This window comes from Equus przewalskii, chromosome 25 (assembly GCF_037783145.1).
Source record: "Equus przewalskii isolate Varuska chromosome 25, EquPr2, whole genome shotgun sequence".
In the NCBI taxonomy this organism is placed as follows: Eukaryota; Metazoa; Chordata; class Mammalia; order Perissodactyla; family Equidae; genus Equus; species Equus przewalskii.
The window spans coordinates 41052200-41072410 of NC_091855.1; the positions used below are offsets into that span (position 1 = coordinate 41052200).

The 20211-nt window shown below is 61.4% G+C and overlaps 1 protein-coding gene across 8 annotated transcripts in view; it reads right to left on the bottom strand.

Annotated features, from left to right (window-relative positions):
* Positions 1 to 20211, bottom strand: part of CCDC85C (coiled-coil domain containing 85C) — an 80355-nt gene that overhangs the window by 3326 nt on the left and 56818 nt on the right. For 2 of the 8 annotated variants that reach the window (XM_070593247.1, XM_008519532.2), the window contains 5 exons: positions 17889 to 17962; positions 11147 to 11185; positions 6951 to 7058; positions 1798 to 1890; positions 751 to 849 (listed from right to left, as the gene is read on the bottom strand). In XM_070593247.1, the coding sequence (XP_070449348.1) occupies positions 751 to 849; positions 1798 to 1890; positions 6951 to 7058; positions 11147 to 11185; positions 17889 to 17962 (413 nt within the window). Of the gene's footprint in view, positions 1 to 750; positions 850 to 1797; positions 1891 to 5941; positions 6166 to 6950; positions 7059 to 11146; positions 11186 to 17888; positions 17963 to 20211 lie in introns of those variants that run through there. The other 6 variants (XM_070593243.1, XM_070593244.1, XM_070593245.1 and 3 more) reach the window with 5 other exon arrangements.

The following is a 20211-nucleotide window of genomic DNA, read 5'->3' on the forward strand; positions in this document are numbered from 1 at the left end:
GGGGAGGGGCGAGACATAAGTGGAGCGCCCACCCCAAGCCCACCCACTGGCCTGTCCACACACCCTGCCTCATAGCTCTTCAAAAGCGCCCATGTCCCCAGACCCACGGGGCCAGGAAGGGAAACAGGCCGCATGAGGCCTGGAGACACTCAGATCAAGTCTGCATGTCTACCCTCACCACCATGCCTGCCATCCTGAGCAGGTCACCGCGGGGGTGCAGGCTCGGCTCGCAGCTGTCCAGTGGGGCCCACAGGCCTAGGAGTGGGGTTCAAAACACCCTACCCCCAGAGAGGCCCGGTTCAGCCCCTGTGGGCCACCCTTCCCTACTGGCTCCTGTCAGGGTCCAAAGAGATGACACGTATTGGCCAGGTGGGTCTCCCTCCCAGGCGGACTCAGAGGCAGCCCACCTTCTAGAAGCAAAGGCAGCCCCAGCCTTGCAGGCCCACAGAGCAGAGGGTCCTGCCTGCACCTCCAGTCTGAGCACCACCTGTGCGGCCAGCAGCCACCAGGGCCACCAGCAAGCTGGGAAGCCGGAGCCAGACATGGGGGACCAGGGACGAACAAGACCACAGATGAGGGACCCCGTTTTCTGTGAGGGGAGGAGTGCGGTGAAGATAGGCCAGGGCTCCCCGGGCCCCAGCGCCTCCTCTCAGCCCTCCCACACGGCAAGGTTGCGGCCACACTCCCAGGTCAGGCCCAGGACACCTCCCTTGCACCCAGGCCCCAGCCCCGCCCCGGGAAGCGCCTCACGTTGCACATCTCGCGGACGATGGCCTTCTCCTTCTCGCTCAGGTCCTCCTCACAGCTGTCCTGGAGCTGCCGGTCCAAGTTCTCGTGCACCTCCAGGACCTGCAGGGAACAGGTCCCAGGGTAGGGGCAGAGGCCACCAGGCAAGTCACCCTGAGCCTCAGCTTCCCCTGCTGCAGACAGAAGCTGAGGACCCAGCCGCTGGGTCCCGGGATCAGGGGCGTGGAGAGACCGAGGGGCAGGTTGTCCTTCCTCGCTCTGTGTCCTCTCCCCTCACCCTAGTGATGCTGTGGACGCCACCCGAGGGAAGCAGTGCCCCCATGCACTGGGGCAGAGCTGAGCACCGGTCCACCTGAGAGCAGGGCAGGCAGGGCAGGCGGGGGCCACACTCACACCAGTGGCCTCCAACCCAGATTACTGGGCACAGGACTCGAGGACAACACAGGCTCGCGCACGTAGGGTGTGTGGGTGTGTGTATCACAGTCACAGCCCACACAGGTACAAGTGTGCCGTGTCTGTGCAGACGTGCCCCAGGCCCCTGTGCCTGTGTGCTTGCGTCCATGCACACGTGTGTGGTATCCACGGTGCACAGACAGGTGGGGAGATGAGGGGTGCAGCAGGGGGACAGGCTCCAGGAGTGCGAGCTGTCCCAGGGGAAACGAGCACGTCGTCGGGACCTGCACCCGGAAGCCCTGAGAGGGAGGCAGCTGCCCGTGGAGGAGAGGCTGGGCTGGGAGCCCTGAGCTTCCGTCCCAGCCCCAGACCTGCCCCTCACTCTCTGACCCTGGGGGAGAGCCCACTCACACTCTTCCTCCCCCATGCCTCAGTTTCCCCAGCTTCAGGGATGGCAGACAGGAGGTGCACTTGCTATGGCCACCCAACACCTCTAAATCGCCCCCCTAGTGTGCCAGGCAGTGACGGCCACCCAGTCCCCCACAGAGAGATGACAGCCCCCAGGCTCAGAAAGGGCAAAGGTGGGGTCAGAGGTCCCATGGTCCCAAAGTGCACCAGGGATCCGGGACTTCTGGGGGAGCGGGAACTGGCCCTCACCTTCATGGCATGCACCACAGCCTCGGGCTTCTGTCCTGCAGAGCTGTAGCCAGCAGGGGGCGAGGACAGCTCGGGGACGGGGCAGGCTGGGCCCTGCGGGAGGAAATCACACGCGTCAGCTCACCCTGGCCGGCTCCCAGGCAGCGGCCACAGCTGTGACCAGCAGCCCGGAGAGGTCCCTGACCCTGTGGGGCCAGGGCCCAGGTGGAGGAAATGGGGAGAGGAGGAGGGGGGTGAGGACTGGGCCAGGGCATGGGGGCAGCACCCAGACCCCAGCCACGTCCCGCAGGCTCCTCTAAAGAACCCACGTGGAACATCTGCTATCTGTTTTTCAGATCACCTGGGGACACGTGGATGGCTGGAACTCACCCCAGGCCGCCTGACTTCAAAGCCCCCCACACCCCGCCCAGAACTCCCAGAGCTGGCAATCTCATCCAGCCCTGAGCGCTGCCTCCCAGCCCTGTCCGGCCACCTGGGCGACGCCACCTCATTTGGCAAACACTCCGGCTGGCACCAGGTACCCGGCTCCCACATCAGCCTGGGGGCAGGAGACGAGGCCACAGGAGGAGGGGATCCAGCCTCTCGCTCCTCACATGCCTGTGTCATAGGCCGAGTGTCCGCCCAGTGCCCCTCAGCTTCTCCCCCACAAGGGTCACTGGGCCCCGTGGCTGTGGGGCAGGGTGCAGGGTTTCTGTCTCAGGCTGCAAGGAGGGACCCTGGCTGGACTCGAGATTCAGAGCCCCACAGAGGAGCTCACAGACAAGGAAGCCTCCCAGATGGAGCCCCCGGGGCTCATAGGAGCCAGGAGGTCAGACTCGGGGGGCTCGGCTGATGGGGCCATCGCCCTGGAATCCTGCCCAGCCAAACCTCAGTGCGGGCACCCTGAGGGCCCAGAACCTTCTGCCACCAGCAGCCAACCCCCCTGTACTCACCCACCTGCCTGGCCTGGACCTGCTCCTGGCCCCACATGTGGCCTTGGGGCCTGGGAAAGCTGGGCTTGGGCAAGGCTCTGCAGGCTGTGACCTGTGCCTTGGTTTCCTCGTCTGACAACAGAGTGGGTCCCTGTGTCCCAGGGTGTGTGCAGAGCCCTGGATGCTGCCTAATGTGTTTTCTACCACCAGCTTCCAGTGCCCTGGCCAGGTCTGTCATGGTGAGGAACCAAATGGGGATTGGCGGGGGGAGGGGGGTGGTGGCTTCTGAAGGGACAGGAGACAGGTGGAAGGCGGGCCACACACAGGTGCGCAACCTGAGGCAGAAGGCTGCACTCCCCCATCGGCCAGCAGGGGGCGACAGCCACACACATACAGCCCTGGATGGCCCTGGCACCTCCCGCCTCTCGTCCTGTCTATACCTGGGGCTCCCAGAACCGCCTGCTCCATAAGGGGGCTGGTCCCTGCTCCAGGGGGATGATTCCTGGAGCAACGGCAGGAGGGAAGCCAGGAGTCACCAGGGTAGGCTGAGGACTCCAGCGACTTTCCTGGCCCGCTCACCGCCAATGAGTGTGGCTGCGGGGTCCTGTGAATGAAGCTGCCACTAGACAAATACCGTGTATAAGGAGCAACTGAACGCAGTCAGGACCGTTACCTCCAGGGCGCCCCCAAGCACAGCACACCCCTGAAGGCCCCGCAGCTGCGGTGGGGAGGACCACAGGCTGGACCAGCCCAATGACACCTCCCGCTTCCTAAGCGTCCGCTTGGAGCAGCACGACCCACGGAATGTTCATCACAACCCTCTGGGCAGACACGACATTTTACATCCCCATTTTACAGATGACTCACCCAAGGCTATAAAAATGGGGCTGAGCCTCAAACCCAGGTCTGTGGGGCTCCAGAGCTGGTGCAAAAGTGGGGAGATCAGTGTCTACCCCAAAGAATGGAAAACATCCATCCCCACAAATCCCTGTCCAGGAATGCTCACAGGAGCCCTATTCTCAACAGGGGAAAAACTGGCAACAACCCACATGTATAGCCACTGACGACCAGACAGCACAATGCGGTGGATCTGCACGGGAGAGGCTATGCGACAAGGAAAAGGAATGAAATACTGATGCACACAAGACGTGGGTGAACCTTCAAAACTCCATGCCGAGTGAAGGCAGCCGGTCACGAAGGACCACACATTATACGATTCCATGAATGCGAAAGGACCAGAACAGCAAATCTAGAAAATCTAGAAAGTACATCAGCGGTTGCCTGGGGCTGGGAGGAGGGGGGATGGGAAGGGAATGCTAATGGGTACGGGGTTTCTTCTTGGGATGATAAAAATGTTCCCCTGTGACGATTGCACAAATATCTGAAGATACTAAAAACCACTGAATTGTATGCTTAAAAATAAAGTCAATGGACAAAAAAAAGTGGGGAGTCCAGCTCCCCCGAGGGGCCTGGCAAAAACTTGATCCTCCACTCAGGAGGCTGCTCACCACAAACCCCCACCCCCGCTCCACTGACAGGCGGCCAGGTGGGCAGGGAGGGGGTCCCCACTGCAGAGTCACCTGTCTCACCTCGGGACCCTCTGACGTGCGGACCTGCGGGTAGCCGTACAGAAGATTGCGCACAGGGTGGAAGGCCTGTGCCCTGGCAGGATCAGCACAGAGGGTCCCCCAACACACAAGTCGTCACTCTCCCCATGGCCCCATGTGCCTGACACGAGCTCTGGGACCCGGCGAGGGCTCGGTGCCACATGAGCGCCCCCAGAAGCCAGGCCTCTGAGCCTCCACCTCGGCCCCCCACCCCTCCACGGCCACTCCAGCAGCCTTTCTGGCTGCCCCTCCTACCAGACACCCCAACCCTCTCCAGCCACCCCAGGGACCTGCCCCCAGCCTCAGGGAGCCTCACGCCAGCCCCTGGCCCCCAGGCCCAGGTTGGCCTGGCACCAGCACATACTAGCCATGCGACCCTGTCCCCTGGGCCTCGGCTTCCTTCCTTCTGAAGTGGGGTGACAGCCCCTGGTGTGCAGAGTGGTCTAGAGGACAAAAGGAGGTGAGGCACAAGCAACCCCTCCCAAAGCCTCCTCCAGGAAGCCTTCCAGAACGTTCACTCCCTCTGACAGCGTGGATCTGCCCTGTCGAGGCCTCCGAGGCCCAGCCTGTGGGGCATTCTCTCTGGAGAGGCCTCGGGGGAGCAAGACCCCTCTGCTACATCCTGTAAGCCTGGCACATCACAGGAGCCAGCTGGGTTTGCACAGCACTTCACCATTTGCAGATCGCCAAGAGGGCTTCAGCACACAGCACTCCATAGCTGTTAGCCGTCAGGCTTCCCCCGATGCTCAGAATGCACGGAGGAGTGGAGGACCAGCCCCCGTGGGGCATCACCGGCTTGCCAGAGCCCTTCCTCACGAAGCAACTGGAGCCTCGTTCAGCCAGGGCCTCCTGGATAAACGTTTGGATCATGTGCTGTCGGCAGGCTTTGCCGCCCACGCAGCATCAGCAACCACGTTCCTGCAGAAGGTGTGAGGGCCTCCAAAGAGGATCAGCAGAGCGCTCGGCCGGCAGCGGTGGTGGCACCAGCGCAGGGAGGCCTCAAGGAGACACCCTGAGGTCGTCCTTGCTGGGGGTGGAAGAGAGACAGCAGGGCCAGGACCCCGGCTGAGACGCCAGGCCCACCTGCCCCCCTGGCAGAGTGGCCTCGGGCTAGCCCCTCTCCTGTCTGTTCCATGGGGACAGTCAGGGTCCCCGCCATGCTGGGGGGGGCCCTGGTGCGTGGAGAGCCCCCTGCACGCACGGCCCGCAGCCGACACTCAGTAACCACTGGTGTTCTTGTCACAACCTTCTACAGGGCTCACAGGGGCAGCGCCTCCTGCACAGTGGTTTTCACTATCTTCACAGATCTGTGCCATCATCACAAGAGAACGCTCTCGTCAGCCCCACAGGAAACCCCGTCCACTCCACAGCCCCTCCCCGTGCCCCGTCCTCCAGCCCCTGGCAGCCACCAACGGACCTTCTGCTTCTGTAGATCTGTGCTTCCTTTTTTTTTCATTTATTTTTTTATTGAGTTAATGATAGGTTACAATCTTGTGAAATTTCAGTTGTACATTATTGCCTGTCAGTCGTGTCGTAGGTGCACCCCTTCACCCTTTCTGCCCACCCCCCACCCCACCTTTCCCCTGGTAGCCACTAATCTGTTCTCTTTGTCCACATATTTAAATATCCTCATATGAGTGGAGTCATACAGAGATTGTCCTTCTCTATCTGGCTTATTTCACTTAACATAATTCCCTCAAGGTCCATCCATGTTGTTGCAAATGGAACGATTTTCTTCTTTTTTCTGGCTGAGTAGTATTCCATTGTATATATACACCACATCTTCTTTATCCAATCATCTGTTGATGGGCACTTAGGTTGCTTCCATGTCTTGGCTATTGTAAATAATGCTGCAATGAACATTGGGGTGCATAGGACTTTTGGAATTCTGACTTCAAGCTCTTTGGATAGATACCCAGTAGTGGGATAGCTGGATGTAGATCCGTGCTTTCTACACACAAAATGTCACACAGGGATGACAGGCACACTGACCCCAGGGAGCAGGCCCGAGCTAGGCCTCCACTTCCCGGACAGCTCGCCCCATGCTGGCCCTCCCGTTCCCAGACAGGGTGGGTCAGAGCCCAGCATGACCCCAGAGGCCCTCTGTCGGTAATTTAAGGATACAGTCCTGCACAGATAAACACCGCAGGCCCCACCCCAAGCTCCAGCCCCAGCTGGGCATCCTCTCCCCAGCCTGTCCGAGGAGTGGCACAGGCTGACGAGCTGCACAGAGGGACAGCAGTGGGGCCTGGGCAGCTGCTTCGGGGTCCCCGGACACAGCCCCGAACTGCCGGCCACGTCACCCTGAGCCAGGCCTCCCCCTCTAATGGCCACACTTGGCCCTCACGGGGCTCCAAGGGTCAGGAGCCCAGGCGCCTTCACGGGAGGGTGGGGGGAGAAGGGAGGAATGAGGAAGGCCACTCAGGCCGTGAGCCCCAGCCTTGACTGCTGCCCTCGCCTGATCAGGAAGCAGCTCGGGCAGAAGGTGAGGGTCTCAGTCCAGGCCCAGGCACGGGCCCCCAGCAGGTCAGCAGCCAGTCCGAGCCTTTCCCCTCCCCCGGAACGTGGACCAAGGATTCAGAGGAGGCGCCGGCTCCACACGGGAACAGCGGGTGCTCGGGGGAGGGGCACTCACGTTCTGCAGGGAATCCTGGTAGGAGGGTGGCAGGGACGCAAGCTGGGACTCCGAGTGGTACGGGGAGAAGCCCTTCCGCAGCGTCCGGAACTCTCCGGAGCCCGCCTGCTGCAGGGGAAGACGAGGAGAGGTTAGAGGGGAGGGGCCTGGCTGGGTGGACCAAGGACCGCTGCTCCCCTGGCTGGACGCGATGCTCCTGCCCATCCTCCATCCTCCGGGTGGCTCTGCTCCCTGCACCTGCTTGGAGGCCCCACCCACATACACCCCTCCCCTCCTACCCCGGGGTCCTCACTGCCATGAGCATCCCTTTACATCCATCACCCCGCGCAGGTGCCACTGCACCAGTCCAGGGGCTTCGCTTTTCTCCGTGCGGTCTGCTTCATAAACGCTTGTTGAACAGCTGAATAAACAGATGAGCAAGGAGTGGACGAGTGCGGGGCTCTTCCACCCTTGACCCTCGTTCCTCTGCTCCAGCATCCCCCGCACCCCTGGCCTGCGTCCTGCGTCCTGCGTCCATGGGAAAGTCCCCTGGCCTCCCGCGGGTGCTGGCGCCCCCTACAGCGTGAGCCCACCACAGCGCTCAGCTCAGGCTGCCCGATAGCCTACACCATCAGACAGGAGCTCCCAAATGTGGCCGTGAGGTTAAGTTCATGCACTATGCTTCAGCAGCCCGGGTTCCGCCGGTTCCGATCTTGGCGCAGACACGGCACGGCTCATCAAGCCATGCTGAGGCAGCGTCCCATATAGAAGAACTAGGATGACTTACAACTAGGATATACAACTATGTACTGGGGGTTTTGGGGAGAAAAAAGTAAAAATAAAAAAAGAGGAAGATTGGCAACAGATGTTGTTAGCTCAGGGACAATCTTCCTCCCCAAAAAGAAAAAGCAGCAGCAGCTGGCCTTTTGGGCCCCTATGTCACTCGGACTCTGGGGTGGCATGTCTGGCCCAAACACCCTTTTCTACTTCAAAGGAGCCAAGGGAACCCTGTTGGGTAGATAAAATGCAGCGGAATGTCCATCGATCAGCAGGCTGTTGAGTTTCCCAAACAAATCCTGGAGGGGAGGAGGCCACCCAGGGCAGGAGCCAGGCAGGCAGGGCCAAGGGCAGCAGCCACGCCCAGGGGTCCCTCCTCTCACTCCTCAGCCCCCCCTGCCCAGCCCAGGAGGGATCCAGACACGCCCTGCTCCCCTCCCAACAGCCCAGGCCCCGTTTCTCACAGGGTCTCCAGCCTCACCGACTCCCTGGGTTCTGCTCTCCGGCCCCCATCACACCCCCCAGGCCTCACTGGCCTCGGCTTAGGGACCACACAGCACCGCCCTCCACATGGCTTGGGATGTGGATGAAGGCTCAGTTAAGGAGCTCCCCGCTAAGCACACCGTGGGGCCCGCCGGCCAGAAAAGAGACCCAGCCATCCAGCTGAGGAGCTATTCCCACGGCCTCCCAGAGGACCTGAGTGTGAGCCGAGGTCACCACGGGGCATGGAGAGGGGAGGAGCAGGGAAGGTCACAGAGGGGAGAAGTGGGGGGGGGGGCCCTCCCACAGTGGCCCCCAAAGTGTGGCAGGGCCTCACCAGGGAGACCCTGGGCACAGCCCTGGATCTGACAATGGGACTGGATACCCGATCACGGCCTGGGTTAACCAGAGACCTCAGAGCCTCCTCCCGGCCCAGCCAGGGGTCCAATCAGTTGGAGCCCCCCTACCACGGCACCAAAAAGAGAAAGAGGCCACAGCCGCTGCCCCACCCCCTCGCCCAGCACTCTCCCCCACCATGGGGATCCCCCCTCTTCAGGGACCCCGTGTCTCCCTGTCTCGCCTTCCCTGGGGCAGTCATCCCAGCTCCACTCAAAGGAAAAAGTCCCAAACCATATCATTATCCTGGCCTGGTCTCTGTGACAGTTACAATCTTCTGCAATGGAGAGTATATTCTAAACCCAAACACACTGCACGGCCACACCTGGTGCCCCCAGACTCTCACCTGCCCTCCGACACCATCCTGCAGAACATCCCCCACCAGCCCCGCCAGGCTGGCAAGAGAAAGTTTAAGAGACCAGGTGTAAGGCCCAGTCGGGCCCAACACACACACGCTGACATTTATTTGGCCACACGGCCAGGAACTTGAGCCACTGTTCTCTCCCAACAGCCCATGGGACTAGGACAGCTGGGCCCTGCCCTGTCCTTCCCCTCACCCCATCTAGGTTCTGTCCTGGGCTGAGTCCTACCTCCCCACAGCTTCTCTGGCCCTGGACCAAATGGGTTCAGAAGCAGGCCACACGCCATTACTGAAAACACTCCTTGGGAGGAGGTGTGTGTGCAAGAGGGTGGGGGAGTTTAATTAGCAGCATGCAATTCCCAGCCCTGCCTTCCATGATCGTCTATAAATATTTGCACGTCCGCAGAACTTTATTAGCAAGCCACAAAGCTGGCAGGAAAAAAACGCACAATCTCTCATTAGGGGCAATGTGACTAATGACGCATCGAAATGAGGAACCATAATTGCACTTAAATCCAAATTAAAAATCCTGGCATTTGCCGTGCTGGTGCCCTGGAAGAATGAAGCCCCTAGGTTTTCATTGCTGCTGAGAAGCAGAGCAGAAATGGCCTTCTGGGGTGGCTGGGCCTGCCCCTGGGGGCAGCGTGCAGCTAAGGAAGGTTCGGGAAGCGGGGAGGCACACTGCCACGCCCTGGGAGAGGAGGCCAGCCCTGCCCACGGTCTCCTCAAATGGGTGGCTCAGGACACAAGGAGAGGGACCTTACACACAGAGCCCGCCCAGCGCGGGAACAGGATTTCCCCAATCCTTAGTAGGAAAGGAAGCAACCGAGTCCTGCAGACGCAGCTCTGCCCCTTCCAGCCCATCCGGTCCCTGCAAGGGCAGCTTGAGAATTCTGGACGGGAAGGAGAGGCCAGGAGGCTGCAGGGTCCCCCCAGTCCCCTGAGGCCCCCAGAGTTAAGGACCCCCCCGGCCTCTGTGCAGGGCCATCCCTGCAGCGCTGCCCAGCTCAGAGCCAGCCGCGGCCTCGCAGGGGAGACTCAGGCCACCTCTCCAGAGGGGCCTTTGCAGGGCTGCAACGAGGCTCCGCAGAGAAGGAGCACCCCAGCCACCGCCTTCCCCAGGACTCCTGCTTGGGAAGCTGGGGGCTTCCTTGGGGCCACCCCAGGATACTGCTGGGGAGCCCTGTCAGAGCGATGCTGAAGATTGAAAAGGGCCCCCAGTCGTGGGCTTGTCCACTCGGGCTCCTTGTGGGGGCCAGCAGCTGCGAGCAGCCCCTTCCCGGGCTCTCCTCGAGAGCAGCCATTGTCACCCCTCCTTCCTGCTCCCGAAGGGCTTTGGGCCCCTCGAAGGGCACCATGTGCTACAGCAGTTTTGTGTCCTGGAAGCACCCACTGTGTGCACCCCAGAAGGGAGGCAGCGCCTGACAGGTGAAGCTGAGGACTGTGGGGTGGGGGCTCGAGGATGAGCACTGCGTCCCCACTGCAGCCAGCCTGCAAGTGACTGCTGGGACCACCAGACCCACGGCCCGGGCCAATTTGCATGCAGTGACCATGGCAGGACCCTCTTCAGAGGGGGCCATCCTGAGCCACTCCGGACTTGTCCCTTAGCCCACCGGCCCTCACGGCGCAAGGTGGGGAAGGGGCTCTGATCCTGAGGGACACTTACCAGCCCTGCTCCCCGAAACCATAACACGGGGCAGTCATGCCTGCCTCTGAGGGGGGCAGGGCTGCCGGCTTGGTGGGGGTGGAAGCCCAGCCCAGGGCTCCGTGGGGCTTCTCCTTCCTCCAGGCAGCCCCAGAGCCCTCCCTCATTATGAGAACCTGGGCCAGCAGGCGCCACCACTAACTCAGGCAGCCTTGGCAAACCCCTCCTCCCACCTCGCACGGCGGGGTTCTCCCCACAAAGTGGGGATTCCACTGCCTGGTGCCGACCTTACAAGCTGGGGGACCCCGCAAGAGGAGGAAGAAGGGCCTGCATCTCCTGGCTCCTCTCCTGCTGTTTCGTAAAGCTGGACACCCACGCCAGCTCGGCCAGAGGCAGGTGCACACAGGACCAGGGCACCCTGGGTGATGGTCCCAGGAAGGGGCGGGAGGGTGCTGGGAGGCAGCGAAAGGGGGGACCCAGAGCAGACAGGGCTCCACACAGCACTCAGAGCAGCCCCCACTCCCCCAAACGCCACTGCAAACAAGCCCCCAGCTCTACCTGAAGCCAGCTTCTTGGGCGGCCGTAGGGGCGGGGTAGCTGGAAGGGAAGACAGCGTGTCACCACAAACCCCAGCCATGACCCTCACCACTGCCCCCTCCCCTGGACACCCATTATCCCAAAGCCGCCGGGGCCTCTGCTGGGCCAGAGTGAGGGGTCCAAGGCTGAGGTAGCGGGTCCCCAAGGCGCCCCACAGGAGCCCCACGTTTTAGAAACTCGATTCAACAAGGACTGACAGCCTCTGCCACACGTGGGCACAGGGACCCACCCCCTTCATAGCCCTCCAGAGGCTCACACCAGGACGCGGCTGCCCTTCCGAGAGGCCTCGAGCCGAGACACCCCAGGATCCCTGCTGAAAGAGGCCGTGTGGGGACATACCCCCGACTCGCCCCCGCTCTGTCCTCAGGGCAAAGGTGACCCGCAACGTCCCTCACAAGAGGATCTGTTTGGTACCAAAGATCTGCTTTTTTTCCCTTTAATTTTGAGAGACCTCATCTGCAGGCCACTAAGAACCACGGGGCCGCTGCTCGGCTCGGGGCTCAGAGGGCTCCTCCTAACTGGTCCTCAGACGAGGCAGGGAGAGGCCACGTGTGGTTGATGGGCGGCTGACGTTCCTTATCCACAGCGGGTACCGCTCCCCACCTCCCCATCAATTTCAGGCCCTAAATTCCATGTTTCAAACTCGGATGTGTGTACCACCCAGGACGACGTGGCCTGGGACCGATGGGTAACACACAGGCAGGGTCTCATCCACCACAATGACCGGCGCCCCCTCACAGGTCCCCTCGGCAGGCCCATTGCTCGTTCCGATGGAGTGAGTGAGGGACAGGCCGCGGGACCTCGCAGAAGGAGGTGGGGGACTTTGGAGGGGCACAGACTTGCAGGATCCAAATCCCGCTGTGGCTGGGTGGACCTGAGCAACTCACCAACTTTCCGGGTCTCTGTGTGCTTGCACATAAATTAGGGTTGAGAAGAACTCAGATGCCAGACGGCCCATAAGCGAGATCACAGAGGGTGACCCACAACCCAGACAGCTGGCCAGCCCCAGTCCTCGGGGCTTTCCTTGACTTTAATCCTGGGGCAGGCACCATTAGTGTCCCCATTTTACAGACGGGAAAACTGAGGCACAGAGAAGTTAAGCCACTGTCCCAACACCACCCAGCTGGGAAGTGGCACTTTGGGAATTTGACTCTCGAGTCAGGGACTGGCTCTCGAGTCCAGGGACTGGCGTCTCACCACGCTGACTCTCGCCCAGCACGTGGCTCACAGTAGACACTGGTTAAGTCTCAGGCACAGGGGACAGAAGTGGAATTCCTAGTCTGTCCTCCTGCTCCCGTTCCTAGACTGATCATCTGCTCAGACGCTGGAGAGAGGTTTCCCTCCTGGCTGAGGGAGAGGCTTGACGGCTTCTACGGTTCTCCTACCTGAGCATTTAAAGGCCTCCAGAGACCATGCCGCCCAGGACAGAGCGGGTAGGGACGTGACAGCCCCCAGACACCAGACAGTCAGAGCAGGGATGGCCCGGAGCCTGTCAAGAACGCGGCAAGTCACGGAAGACACCAGACAGCACCACCAGAGAAATACCGTGAGGCCAGCACCTCCAAGGGCTAGGGCGAGGGAACCCCGCACCAGAACAGCCCGTCCTCATCAGGGACGCAGGAAATAGTACCAAGGCGCCAGCGACGGGCTTCAATGGTAGCAGAGGGTTCCCCTCTCTCCCAGACTGGATGGGTCAGAACTCAGATTAAGGACAAAGAGGAGCGGTGCATCTGGGGACGGCCAAGCCCAAGCCACCAGCTGGTGGGCACAGTGGGCCAGACCTTGACACATCCGGGATCCTCGGACCAGGCAAAGGTGAGAAGTCAGGCCCCGCCCGTGGCGCTCCCCAGGTGCGAGTTCCAGCCAGCATGGTGCGTGGTGCATGATGCAGTGAGCATCACCGTCACCCCGTCCTCCAGCTGAGGAAACTGAGGCGGCAGGTCGTAAGGGATTTGTCTAAAGCCACACAGCACAGGAGTGCAGGAGCAGGGGTCCCTCTGAACCCAGATCCCTCCAGGGCCCAAATCCACTTTCTTACATCATCAGGCCAACCACAGTATCGCTGCAGGTTGAACTGCGTTCCCCTGAAATTCATATGTTGACGTCCTGACCCTCAGCACCTCAGAATATGACCTATTTGGGGATAGGGTCTTTACAGAGGCAGCCAAGTTAAAATGAGGTCATTTGGCTGGGACCTAGTCCAATATGACTGCTGTCCTCATCACCCGTGCCAGGAAATCCTCCTCTGCCCAGGCCTCAGTTTCCCCATCTGTGCTGGGTGTAAATCCTGGGGTCACTTCCAACCTGAGCGTTCAGCCACAGTGTGGCATGGCAGAATGGGGGAAAGAGCGGGCGCAGGGTGAGGAGGGGGCGGGCTATGGCTGTTCACAATCCCGGCCTGGACCATTGCCTCCACTCCCCCAGATGGCCGCCCGCTCGCCCGATGTGAGACAGCATCGCGAGTGCTTCTTGCTCGTTTGTAAAGCTGGCTTCTGGGCACACACGGAGACTTCATTTATCAGCCCAGCAGGGGAGTGAAGCGAGGGAAAGACGGCGCGGAGGCCCGGCGTCAATTACAGCCGCCCCCATCTCAGCCCAGCCGGGCACAGAGAATCCGCAGGAAAAATAATAACGTGCTCGAGACAAATCATCGCCGAGGAAGCAGCTGTGTTGATGAAATTTTAAAGCCGACATGAGAAAGAAAATACGAACTGCTATACAGTAATTTAGTCAGTGAACACTCTGGCACATTTTTAATTAAAGCTATTTTGGAGTTAAATAGAGGCCATGGGGGGAGGGGGTGGGGCAGTGAGAAGTGGGAATCCACAGGGGCGCCCTGCCCTCCTGCCCAAGCCCCAAAGCCACATCGCCTTAAGATAGTTCAAAGAGTAATACTGCTCTCTCCTGCTTTTCGCCCACGGGCAGATGCCCTACTCTGCACAAAGCTGGAGGTTTCCATGCAATTTGATTTCAATGACAAAACTTAAGTGCCAGAATCATAAAATCTCAGAAGCCAGAGCCCGTGAGGCTGGGGACAGAATCCCACCCATGGCAGCAATCTCTTTCTTCAAGATTCCCAAACGTGTCCATCCATTCATCACTTGATTATCTCCAAAGATGATATGCTCACTACCTTACTCCCTTGGTTACACAGACTTTCCTTATTCTGGGCAAGAACTGGCCTCCCCTCTTGGTCTAGGACGCTGGGTGAGGGACCAGCCAGGGGCTCCCCAAGATGCATCCACCCAGTCCAGCTATGCTGAGCACTGGAAACACAGATGTGACCACTCAGAGCCTGCAGCCCAGTCCTTGAGTAGCTGACAGTCCAGCAGGAGTCGGGCCCAGGCTCCCCAAGAGAGGATCACCATACCCTATCAGCAAGGGAGAGCAGCCCACAGGCTGAGCGCTCACAGCAAGTGCCGAGCCACCTGGGGGCAGCTGGGGAAGGCTGTTGGCAAGAGGCTGTGACTGAGCTGGGAGCCCATGTCTTGCAGGTGGCCAGGAGGAAGAAAACTAAGAAAGTCCCCTCCTCCCTGGACCTCCTTAGAATGAGGCCAGTGCTGGGGCCGAGCCCTGGCCATGGGGCTCTCTCCACCTCTGCTGTCCCCCAGCAGCCCCCTGTGCACATGAGTCCTACTGGCTGGGACGAGGAGGTGGTCAGGCAGTGACAAGAATGAGACTGGACTGTGGGCTCCCTGAGGGGAGGCCTCTGCCTGTCACCTCTGTACTCCAGGGCCATGCAAACAGCAGGGAACGAATTACACACTGAGTGAGTGAGTGAGTGCCCATTTTACAGGGGAGCAAATGAGACTGGGGGAGAGGAAGTGGCTTAGGATTCTCATTAGGCTGGTGCCATCTGAGCTACCCCAGGAATCCAAAGGCAGGTGAGGTGTGAACTGCCACCAGGAAGCCCTGAGCAGGCCGGTGGTGGGGGCCCTTCCCTCCCCGTCTCTCCATCCCACATGTCTCCTGCGTGGCTCAGAACAGGAGTGCCCTCCTCCAGGGCCAGCAACACCCACCACACTCAAGGCCAAGCTCCGGTGACAGCAGGTGACAGAGGCAGCAGGAGTCCCATCCATGGCCCTGGGGACACTCTAGCAATGCCACTGGCCCCTGCGTGCTTTTGCTGACTGTAGGTTGAGGGCTGGCTCCCCACCCCCCCGCAGCAGCAGGGGACAAAGGCAGGCAGGCAAGCTGTGCACCAGGGGGCCGAGGACCCAGCACCGCACGCTGCCCCCTTCTCAGGATGCAGGATGTAGCCCTGACAGCGGCTCACTGGGAGACCCTGGGCAAGACTCTGGGCCACCAGAGTTCCCTCAACCTGGAAGAGACAGGGATGGGACCTGGGTGCCCCGCCCCCACGACACACACAGGCACACACGGCCTGTGGAGTGGGCTGGCTCCACGGCCTTCGTTGTGAGAGGAAGAAAAGTTCTCCCAGAGAACTAGGACTACGGGGCACTTGCGCCCTGGGTGCTCTGAGCTCCCGGGGCCTCTCCTGTACTAGCACGAAGCCGGGCGAAGGCACGCTCTTGTCCCTGAATCCCAGCCTAACAGCCTACAGCCAGCAAGCCTGGGTCAGGTGAGGGTCCACATCCCCTCATCTGATGAATATCTGTGCCCGGCCCAGGCATGGGCACAGGTCAGGGACAGCACCCTACTGCTGCCCCCAGGGCAAGGCACCAGGTCTGACCCCTGGGAGCAGGTCAGAGCAGGCTGGGGGGTGAGAGACATCCCCCTGATGCCCCTGACACAGGGACCCTGTCCACCTGCACCTCTGCACATGTGGGCGTGAGGTGAGTGGAGACAGCTATGGGGGCTCCCTCATGAGACCGGGGGTGCCCACGGGGAGGAAGGAGGAGCAGCCTGAGCATGTGCACGTTTCCCACAAGTCCACAGCTAGGTCCACCACTTGGACCTGGGGGATATTTTCCCAGTGGAACAATGTGGCCCAGGACAGTGGGGGCCACAGTGTCAGGGTCACTCCCACCCTTGTGGAAACAGGACCACAACATTGCAAACAGCATCCTGAATCTGGGCGTACGCTCTCAGCCTGCTTCTCCCCAGGAACAATGAAACAAGAACAGCCAGACCGGGGCAGGCTCGCGAGGCCGCTGACCCCACCGGCCCGAGGCTTCAGCCACCAGAATGTGCTTCTGGCCTTCATTCCGCTGCACAGTGGCTGCAGCGGGCAACTCCCTCCCCTCCTTGCTGGAGAGGCACCAGCTCCAAAGCACAGGCCCCGGGCCCTATGTGCCCCCACCACCCCCAGGTCTCCTGGCGTCCCCTCCACCCACAGCTCCCGCAGCCACCCACGCCCTCCTCTAAACCACGACCGGCCCAGGTCAGGCCCACATGGAACATTTGGGTCTAAGGAGCCCCAGCCCGCAGCCAGGTGACACAGCCCCTCCCTGCCCTCACAGCCCCAAGGAGCCAGCACATCCTGTGGCCAAACCCTTCTGCCAAACTGGACCTTACCGACATATAAAGTTACAGCCCAGCCTTGCAATCCAATGCCTGCCTGGGCACCCGGGCGTGGGTGTGGCAGCCGTGGGGGTGTGTAGGAGTGAGGGAGAACCCAAACCTGAACGGCTTACTCTGCAGGGTGCTACAGGGCTGTGGGCACTGTCCATGAGGCCCGTGCAGGGGTGAGGTGTGGGACGGCAGTGCTGGGGGCCGGCTCCACGCTTGGGGCCAGGATCTCCCCAGCAGCCACCCAGCAGGCAGAGAGGGGGCCACGGGCTTCCCAAGCCAGGCAGTGATGCCAAGCCCCCTGGTTGCCTAGCAACGGGGCCAGGCAGCTGAGTCCTCCCTAGAGTTGGTTCCCAGAGAAACCCTCCAGGCATCCCGGCTGGATGCTTATGGGCCAGGGGCACGGCAGGGGAGTGGGAGGTGACATTAAGCCAGAGATGGGTACAAGGGAGGCTGGAGGGCTGGCCAAGCCAACTGGCCCCCAGGCACCCCAACCAGGGCTGATCACAGCCTCCCATCACGCCCCACCCGCAGCAAGGAAGGCCCCCAGTCCTGGCAGCTACAGCCCCTCCGTGCTCCAGCCACACTCAGCAAGAGCACAGAGGCCCATCCCCTGGCTCTGCCTCTCACCCTGCACCACCTCCCCCGTGCACTGTGCGCATCTCCAAGTCTCTAACGCGCCAGCCCTGTGCTGGGGACATGCTGGGGAGGAGGCATGGCCTCATCTGTCTGTGGGCACCAGCCAGGCCCAGGAGGGAGGCGGGTGGACCCCAGTCTGGAGAGGGATGGGTGTGGCAGGGGTAGGGGGGTTTCCTGTGGGTCTGAGCGAGGGCGTGCCAGTCCACCTCTTGGGCCCTGATTTGCCCGTGCACAGAGGGGCTAAGCAGCCCATTTCTTCAGCAATTGTGTGTTCCACACCATCTCTGAGACAGGCCCAGTGCTGGCCCCCAGGGAGCTCGCAGGCCACCACGGGGACAGACAGTGACAGGCTGTGATGGAGGGAAGCCCCACAGGGTGTGGAGGGAGGATTAGGTCCCTGACCCCAGCATTCCAGGAGGTGACTCCAGGCGGGAGTGGGGGCAGGTGGGAGGTTATGGGTGTGAAGGGGGAAGGGAGCCCCAGCAAAGCTGGGGACCAGGGTGGGCACTGGAATAGTGAGGGGTGGCAGGGCCCACGCTGGCCCTCAAGTGCAGTAGGCACCGTCCCCACAGTCTGCCCATGACTGGCTTACCTGTGCAAGGATCTTGTCACCCTCCAGCAGCTTCACCTTGGTCTCCAGCTGCCTGATGTAGGTGGATGAGGGATCTGTAACGACATAAGGAGGCCACATTAACCATCACAGACTCTGTCTGCAGCGGGAGAGCCCGCCTCCCCTACCCACCCCGTGGGGGGCCCCTGAGCCTGGGTTTCTGGGACCTGTAGAAAGGAGGCGAGGGGCTTCCTCACAGCGTGTCCTAGGCTGATGCCTTCAGCCTCTGCTGTGCCTCAGGTCCACAAAGAGGACCCCCACACCCCCTTGAGGGAATGCTCACACCAGGAGGCAGCCCACCCCAGGGCCCTGGGTCCAAGGAGCCCCCTCCCCGACACAGCGGGGAAACTGAGTCTCCTGAGCATGCCAAGTCAGTGTCTGAGGTTCCCCTGCTGCACCCTGCCTGCCGCGCAGGAGCTTCCACAAACGATTTGTGGTGGGGACACAGAGCACAGGTAAGCCACCCCCGTTCCTGCAGGACTCACCGACGAGAGCAGTCAGGAGCCAGCCCCGAGCCAGGCCAGGGAGACACTCCCTGACAATGCCCCCCTACTTTCTGAAGGGAGCAGGGGCTGAACCACTCTCCCTCGCCACGCTGACCCGTTTTACAATTGCATCAGAAAGTAGGCAAAATTCCTCCACCCCAACCTCCCGGAGCCCTGGGCCTGCCTCCCCATCAGGCCGGAAATCGGCTCAGAGGAGAAGAGTGATGACTAGGTCACTCCAGGCCAGAACAAGGGAGCCTGCCCAGGTGGAGGGGCCGGGGAGGGAGGCAGAAGAGGGGGCAGGGAAGGGGAGGGCAGGGCCGGGAAGGAGACCAAACCATTGCGGCAGATACAGGGACAGGGCTGGTACAGGTGCAGAGGGAGAAAAGGCCGGCAGAAAGTCAAATCCCAAGCCAGACAGCACAGGCGCCTCCCCCAGGTGGTCTGCAGCCCCTGGTGAGGGACGAGCTAGGCACCTCTTGTCCACATGAGCACCTGGCCAGAGCTCACCCGGCCCAGACCCCGTCCACCCCGGCCGGGGCAGGTCACTGCTCCTCCTACTACACCTGCCTGCCCTCCAGCAGGAGGCAGGGTCTTCCCAGATCACACCACTGACCCTTTATCTCAGAAGGCACCAGCCCCTCGACCAAATCCCCTACACGCCACCTCGGGGGACTTAGGGACTGGACCCTACAGGGCTTTTAACACCCCTGGGTGGGCAAAGGGGGCTTGAGTGCTACCAGAGGACAAGCCGGGACTGTCATGCAACCGTGGGAATAATGAAGCATCTGTCCAACCCCAGAGCACGGCTGGCACAACCCCAGATGAGCCCCGGGCCCTTAGTATCCTCATGCATGACATGGATGTCACGCCCCTCTGCCACAGAGCCTGCTGGCAGATGAGGGGTGAACTGACGCCAGTGAGGATGGGGCAGTGGGTGGCCCCCTACCCAAAATGCCATGACCTTCCCGCACCAGGGCTGGGTCCAGGCCTCATGCGCTCCTGCCACCAGCAATGCTGTCTTCTGAGGCCGCCCCTCAGTTATGGGAGGCAGCAATCCACACAGGTATCCGTTTGTCCCTCAACCTGCCTGCTGTGGGTCACTCTGTTCCCCAAGCACATTGGACGGACCTTCAGGAGCCCTGTCCACCCAGCCCTGGACCAGGCCCAGGAGCACTGGGCTCGGCCCCGGGCAGGAATTACACAACCGACTCCGCCCGCTCCAGTCCACACCATCACCTCTCCGGAATGTGGAGACTCCCAGAGAGGGAGAAGGGCAGCTCCCCGTCAGGCCCGTCCACCCTCACCCCCAGGGATGACCCTGCGAACCACAGGGCGGCTCTGCCGGGAGCCTCGCCTCGCCCTGGCTCTGTAGAGCTCCCTGACAGCTGACAAATCCAGGTTCCAAGAGGTGAGGTGGCCAGTTCACAGCACAATGCAGGGCAGCAGCCGAGGTGGGATCGGACCCCAGGCAGTGACCCCAAAGTCCTCCTCACTCAGACACTGTGCACAGGCCCAGCGCTGGGCAGATTGCCCCCACCCCAGCAGGGGACCCTGGCCAGGCTGGTGTCCACAGCTGTAAAAAGCCCTGGCTCACACCCTCCCCAGGCACTACAGTCCACCCCGTGCCTGTCTCCAGCCTCGGTTACTCATCAATCAGCTGAAACTGACAAGCAGTCCCCATGTCCCACCCATGCAAACAGGCCAGATGAGAAAGGCTTCAGTGTTTGGGGGGGCTGGGCCCCTCTGAGCACTGGGATGGAGATGGGGTGCAGCATGGATGCCCCAACCCTTGGGATCCTCGGCACGCTGTTCACAGG